The 7,378-nt window shown below is 46.7% G+C and overlaps 1 protein-coding gene across 1 annotated transcript; it reads right to left on the bottom strand.

Annotated features, from left to right (window-relative positions):
- Positions 1-901: 901 nt before the first annotated feature.
- Positions 902-6,048, bottom strand: skida1 (SKI/DACH domain containing 1). Its single transcript, XM_034200079.1, has one exon. The coding sequence runs from the start codon at positions 5,579-5,581 to the stop codon at positions 3,308-3,310; it is 2,274 nt and encodes a 757-aa protein (XP_034055970.1). The 5' UTR covers positions 5,582-6,048; the 3' UTR covers positions 902-3,307.
- Positions 6,049-7,378: the final 1,330 nt, after the last annotated feature.

Here is a 7,378-nt window from a genome sequence, read left to right as displayed (position 1 = left end):
TGTGATACTAATGTTTAATGTTGGTGTATTGTGTGTACCTGCTTTAAACTATAATCTGGCATATAACATCTCTTCTCTTTTTGAGATTATTGTATTTTTATGCATGGTCCCAATTGTTGAATAAACCCATATAATCCTATTTGGGAATAACGTTGTTTTACTCCAAGCTGCCTGCAAATGCATGCTACAATAAGGGTTTTTTTACGAGTAGGGTAGCACAGACCTAAAGGTCATTTTATGGAGCTTTCTCTCTGCTTCACGTATTAAAACGAGGAGGCGTGCACCTCCTCATGTGCAGTGGTTGGAAATGCTGCATGCGTAAATGTCTGCGGTTTGCCTCTTGTTATTATTGCAGGCTCCGCAGGCCTACCACTTCTTCCCTCACACACCCCTTAAAACACGGAGGGATTCCCTCTCTGCTGTAAGAGTTCAACCAGAGATACTGTAGCATGTTTGAGGGGCATTTAGCATCTGCATTAAGTTCTATTGTTGGTTTAAACTGCCCACAATGTGGATAAGCACTGCTTGGGATCTATTTTCTTTTAAATCTAAACCCCGTTTGCCTCAGGACAAACTCTTATCTGTTATTTAATTGAAGAATGGATACACCTAATTTCCCTAAACGCCTTTTAACATTTACACAATGACTCGTGTTACAGCGTAAATGGAAAGGCTGAGGGCATGGCGAAATACTGCAACATAAAACAATGATGAAAAGCAGCTCCAAAATCAAAGATAAAAAAGAAAGGGGAACCCCCATAAAATAAAGTTTAAAAATCACTTTGTTTTCATAACCCTCTCCCAATGCAAACCCCAGGCCAATTCCTCCATCATTAAATCTGTTAACCCCCTCTGAAAAAAACCCACACGTGATGGTCCTAAAGAAAGACAGAGTCTGATCATTACACTCAGTCGCGTTTAATGAATGCTTCATAATAATAAAAAAAAGAAAAGAGAGGGAAAGTGCTTCAGAAATCCACCGTTCAAGTTTCCATTTCGAGTGCAGTTGTTCTATATAATATTCACAACAACAACAAATCAATATACAAGAAACCCCAGGAAAAAGTCACAAAAATAAATATGCAGCTTCATTTAAACAACCAGTGACTTCAAACTCCATGTCAAATAGCTGACCTCAAGTATCAAAAATGAGTGAACGAGGAGAAGGAGGGGGGGTGCACGCTGCAATTGTTTACATTGATAGCGTCACTGTCAGAGAGCTATTTGTCTTAACGGTGAGAAAGGCCCTCCCAACAGGCCATTACCACCACCTCCGTCCCTCGGCCGCGCATTGTGCGTAGAAGAGGCCGGTGCGACAGGGGGGGCCTGCATGCGCTGGGTGAGGCTATTCCTCTTCTCCCTGTGCCGTGCAGCCTATGCTTTTGACATGCGGATTAAAGGTCGAAAGCTCTTGCAACACAGTACCCTCTCAACCCCCTCCGTTTTACTGCAAGCCTGCTCAGCTTGTGTCAGAAACAGCCAGTTTTACGCGCTGGGGATAAAAGTTCAAGTTTGAAAATCTCTCTCATCTGCAGAGTTAATCACGTGGTTAAACATATGCATCCACGCTGATTCAGGCAAACTCACTGTTTTTTTTTTTTTACAATCACCCATTATCTACAATCCTCTGAATGACTGCAGCGTGTGAGGGGCTGACATCATCCAGGCTTTGGGTTTGTTGTGGTGTGGCTCGCCATAAGCTGGGCCTCTCTTTGTCGCAGACTGAAAGCCTGCCAATTAGCAGACCTGTACTGCCATTAAAAACACACATTTACTTAAAATACCTGCATGTAGGTGCAGCTTCAGTCACTGGATTCACTTCCTGTGTGTGCAGTCTGTAATGAATTAAAGGGAGTAAATCAATCAGGGACACTACATTCACTGAGCGGCCATATTCCAAAGGCTACATTAAAGATAATGAGATGGTGATGTTCGACATATAAAGAGAGCAGTATTTTAAAACTGATTGTATTTTGGGTGTCAAATAATAGGAAATAATTGGCGTTTTTCCAGCTTAGATCGAGACAATTAACTTCAGCTGCAAAGAGAATAATGAACAACAGTGGCTTCACGGAAATTAGCATATTATTAAATTCTTTTTTTTTTTTAAATCAGAAAACCAGAATGGCATGGTTAGATATTCAAATATCAGTCAAGTTAATGCAGTTTGGCTTTTGTGTGTAGATCCAAATGATTTATTTTTTCAAGTTCTCTCTGACATCATTTCACAGGCTAGTCAGAAAGCTAACAACAAGACCCCCCAACAGTATCAAAGTGCCTTTAAGCCTATCTCTTGTGCTTTGTCGAATTATTTCAGAGTGGCCTGAGCTAGAAGGTGTTTCACGCTGTTTTTGGTGCTGTTACCCCCCCCCCCCCCCATATGGACTGCTAAATCACATCCCATCCACTGCCTAGCTTGGATATTGGCATACTGTCTGTTTAGCTTTACATTAGTCCTGCATAGAGGAAAATACAGACTGGTTTTGCACCAGGAGGGACATGCATTGAGTCCATGGTGGGAGCTGACGTGCTATAATGAAGGTCTGAGTCTCTCTCTTTTTGATTGTCTGTACATAAGGCCTGTGTTGTGTCTGGGCCTGCGTCTGTGCACTGTCACACATTTGCAAACCAGGAAATACTCAGCAGAAAGAAAACCTGAAAGACTGAAAACCATCAAGCACTCTAGGAAAATTAAAATAAAACACAACCAGCAAGAATACACTCCTGCCAAATCTAATAAAGGCTTTTCTGTGAGCATAATAAGGTAGATATTACTGAACCAATTTTTTAATAATTCTCTGAAATGTGGGGCATTGTGGTCAGCATGTCATGAAAGAAAACAGCTTTGACATATACAATTACCAGGTGGCACAGAATGGGAAACCCTGATTTTTTATTTTTTATTTACCAACTAGCCCTCAGTCCCAGCTATAGATAGCCTGATTTCAAGGAGTGCTTTTTCTTTCTTTTTTTAAACATTTCCTTTAAGCACACACCCTGGCACCATACAATCCAACAGGTCGAGCATAGAAAAAGCGAAGAAGAAATAGTCAAGTAGAAACATATTGCTTAGGATTGAAAGCTTATTTCAAACAGTTTTTTTAAGCGTAAATCCACGAGCAGTGTCTCACAGTCCTGTGGGCGTTTTCTGAGGCTCCAAAAAGGTGTTTTTTTTCTCGATCAAACTTCAAAACAAAGCGGAATGTAAACCCATTCACAGAAAATTGGCTGCACACCGGTAAAGTTGCGAGTGATGAGCTCACGGAGAGGTTGTCGATGGTGAAGGCTATTGTTTTTAAACCCCTGCTCAGTATTTCCTAGTCCTCTGAGCGGGTGGGGGAGGGAGAATCTGTCCGCCTGGCTGCCACCTCCACACGGGGTGGGACGGAGGGGGAGGCCCGGCGCCCCTCGGCGATTTAAGGGAGTAAGCAGGGCACAAATCCCCGTCGCTGCCAACAACCAGCGACGGCGGGGAGGGGAAATGTGCCATCAGGCTGAAAAGCATTTTAGCAGGCGATGCTACAGTGCTGCGTTTGCGTCTGCTCGGTAAATCCTCCGTGGATACTTCCTCTGGACGAGAAGAGGACGACGAAGAAGAGGAGGAAGAGGCAGCTTGGTTGACCCTGTGTTTTGTTTGCGTCCTGGAAACTCGAGTTTTTTTCCCCCCCAGCACCGGAGCCCTGCAGGTTTTGTTCCCCTCCTCAATACAAGGGGAGCTCCTGCATTCCTGAGGGTTGCAGGGGGACCTGGGGGCCACATCAAGGCTTTTCGCGGTGGCTTTAATCCCGAAATAGCCCCCATGTTTGAGGGGATACTGCCCATTGCTCTCTGTCTTATCTCCTTTGCATTTGGCTGCCTGGCTCTGGTATTCATATTCATCACAGCTTTCCTCCACTTTAACTTTCACATTGTGGAGGTTGAAGGGGGGTGTCCTGCCGCGGTCCGGGCGGGGGGCCGCGGACACAGAGAGCTCCTCTGGCTCGGTTTTTATTCTCTTCAGCGGAGGGGACAGTTTCAGGCTGCTGGGCTTCGCCTCCCTTTTCTCGGTGCATCTGGGGCGCTTGGTGTGTCTGTCCTGGTCACACTGAAGTGAACTGCGTGAGGGGGGGGAAATCCGGTTGTGTCCCGGTGAATAGGGGTCCACACTGTTTGGATCAGACTCAAAAGCGTTCCCCTTTTTGTACTCGAATAAAAAGCTCTCTCCCATGAGACTTGAGTTAAATCTTGGCGGCTGTAAAGGTCCAAAGTCTTTTCTAGCTTCACTGCAGTTAAACTCACATTTCTTCTGTCTCCTGTCCCCTGGTTGTGACGCGGAAACGTGGCCCAGTGACCGGTGTGGTTTCTCTTGGTGCTGGTTGTAGTGAAACGTGGGCTGCAGGACGAGAGGGGCTTTACCGGTGCTGACACTTTTGGAGACAGATCCAACCCGGGCCCGTCTGAACCGGATGCTCTGCACCGAAACCCGGCTGGAAACGGAGCTGGAGTCGGACTGAGAGGAGCTCTCCTCTTCATCCGAGCTGACCTCTGAACTCTCTGACTGCGTGTCATCTTCATCCTCCTCTTCCTCCTCTTCCTCGGAGCTCCCGGAGTTGCTGGTGCTGGAGAAGCCGGACCCAAAGTCCGAGTCGGCCCGGTCTGAGTAGGTGCTGGACTCGGTGTCGCTGCTGTAGCTCTCCGGGAAGCCGGGCTCGTTGTGATGGTGGTGATGATGATGGTGGTGGTGGTGATGATGGTGAGGTCTGGGGTCCAGAAAGAGATCCGGACCGAGGTGGAAAGCACCGAAAGAAGTCCCGTGGCTGGATTTGGGTTGCACGAGCAGCACCGGCGGTACGTGTTGTTGCGCGTGTCTGCTCCTGCCCCCCTCGCGCCTCCTCTTCCTTTTGTGAAGTAGGTCGCCGGCTGAGCGCGAGAGCCTGGACTGAGCAGCTATGGCGGACTGAAGCACTACCGGCTGCCGGAAAAACGCTTGCCTTTGGCTCAGAGTGACCCGGTTCCCTGCTGTTTTTGCTGTTTCATAGTTTTTAAAGTGTTTGTGACCGGACTTAGTCGCCGAGCGGTACTCCCGTCCGTTCGTTTTCTGGTAAAACTGAGGTAGTTTGGAGTCGGTGAGGCAGGGAGTCAGCTCCTTCCTCCTGCTCGTTTTGTTGAGAGGTGTCTCCGGGACACCGTGCAAACTGAACCAAACTTTCTCCTTCCATAGCTCGGTGTCTGCACGCCCCTGGGACGCGTCCTCAGCCCCGGGAGAGCACGCAGCTTTCGCTTTCCTTTTGTTGGACTTTAACACCCGCTCCGTCTTGCAGGAGAAATACAGAGCCTCCACGTCCTCCCGCGATATGAGCGTGCATTTCGCGGCGTGGAAAGCTATAGAGTTAATCGCTTTGAGCCTCCGCAGCTCCTCCAGGTCGCAGTGGTGCTTCTTCACATTCAGGTGGTCCATGCGCTTGTGCACCGTGGTCCGGGGGATGTTCTGCAGAAGGTCGGTGAAGACTTGAGACAAAGCAAACATTTGCTTGCCTTGGATGAGCAGGTATCCCAATCTCACTCCTTGCATTTCCTCAAAGCCACACTCCAGGTCTCCCATGTTTTATGTATCCAATATTAATCCATGCAGTCTCAGTATGCTATGGATTTACCGGTGACTGGCACAGAGCTCATCCTGCTCATACCTTTAATCCACACTGCTGCATCATGAAATGCAAACTTTGACATTAAATGGAGCTGCCGGTGTATGTGACAGCATCCACCCGTCGCCTCTTGCCCCGGTCCGGCATGGTGGAGGAATGCGACGGATACGTCCACCAAGCCGGGGCTGCTGCTACCTGCCTCTGCCGGCTCCACTCCCCTCTGGTCGGCAGCAGGACGAGGGGTAGGTGTACACCACTGCCTCAGCCAGAGGGATAAAATAGCGAGAACAGAGAGAGAGAGAGAGGGAGGGAGGGAGGGAGTTGTGAGGGTGGAGGGGAGGGAGAAAGAGAGAGAGAGAGAAAAAGAATAAGAGCTAAAAATGCAGCTGCTATTCTGGCTGCTGGTCGAGCCACAAATAAAATGACAGAGAGGGGAGGTGCGCCGGTCTGGAGACACCTTCATCAATTAATGCCCTCCGAGTCGACGCCCATTGGACGCGGCTGACAGGTGATGCAATAAAAATGGATATCCCATCCCCACCCCCTCTCACACCCCACCGATACAATAGTTTGTGCCCAAATTCTTCACTGTTAAAATAAAGCAAATTCATATTTCCAGCTGCTAAACCAGTCATGAAGACTGGAATGCATTAAATGCTGTTCACTTTTCACGTCAAAATGCATGCAGGAGTATGCAATCGATAGTGTGCTGCTGAACTGACTCCACAGTGATGTGTTAACGCAGCGCAGCTTAAACAAAGACATTTGCTTTTTACACTTGCAGAGCTGCTTTTCCACATTTTGCCTAACCACGGCTCTACGTGTCTGCCTCTGTTGGCTCGGGTTTTTCGTCCATATGATTTTCTTCCTCAATGCTTGACTAAGTGACCTACACTTTTCATATATGTATTCTGTGAGGGCCTATATGAATGCGTCTGTTTTACCTTACTACATCGGCATTTGCAACCTTTTCCCTTTCAGTGCGTCTCTGTTCCTCCCTGTGTGTGTTTGCATTAATTTGAAATGTGCTCAGCAGGGTGTTACAACGTCCATATAGTATGTATAGTGTGTAGTTAATTGCTATAATTGGAGATAAACAATGTGCCATATTGTCAAACACTAGAAATTATATTCAGGCGAGTTTAGTGGACTCGTGCTACACCGAAAAATCCCAGTTAGATTGTAGCGTGCATGGTGAAACAACGCGAGCAGTGATTGGACAGTAAAAGTGCAGAGTCAGGGTTGCTTTTCCCACAAAGATTTTCAAGAAAATAGGTTAAGCCATTAAACAATGTGATTAAGATTTCATAGTCAAAAATAGGTTTAACTAGACAATAATTATAACATATTAAAACATAGGCTATACGTTAATAGTATAATCAACAAGTAGCTTTTCATAACAGGGGGAACAGGAACACGCACGCTTTGTGTGGATTAATGCACAAAGATCACTTTAGTTATAGGACCTGATTTGGTGTAATATTTTGTACACATTTTAACATTTCTTCTGTGAATACGTGCATATTGCATGTGCACGCCGAGGACACCACACACACACACACACACACACACACAACGCAATGACTTTTCACCTAATATACACAAGGATATGCGCGCACACACACGCATAATCATAAAGAAAGACGCACACTTTGAGCCACATACGTGCGTGCACCACACACACACACACACACACACACACACAAACACACATTAAAAGCTAATTGTCTGAATTACCGGTATGAAACAGTTTT

The sequence above is a fragment of the Gymnodraco acuticeps genome, unplaced genomic scaffold (genome assembly GCF_902827175.1).
Source record: "Gymnodraco acuticeps unplaced genomic scaffold, fGymAcu1.1, whole genome shotgun sequence".
Lineage (NCBI taxonomy): Eukaryota > Metazoa > Chordata > Actinopteri > Perciformes > Bathydraconidae > Gymnodraco > Gymnodraco acuticeps.
This window is presented reverse-complemented; position numbering and strand designations above follow the sequence as displayed.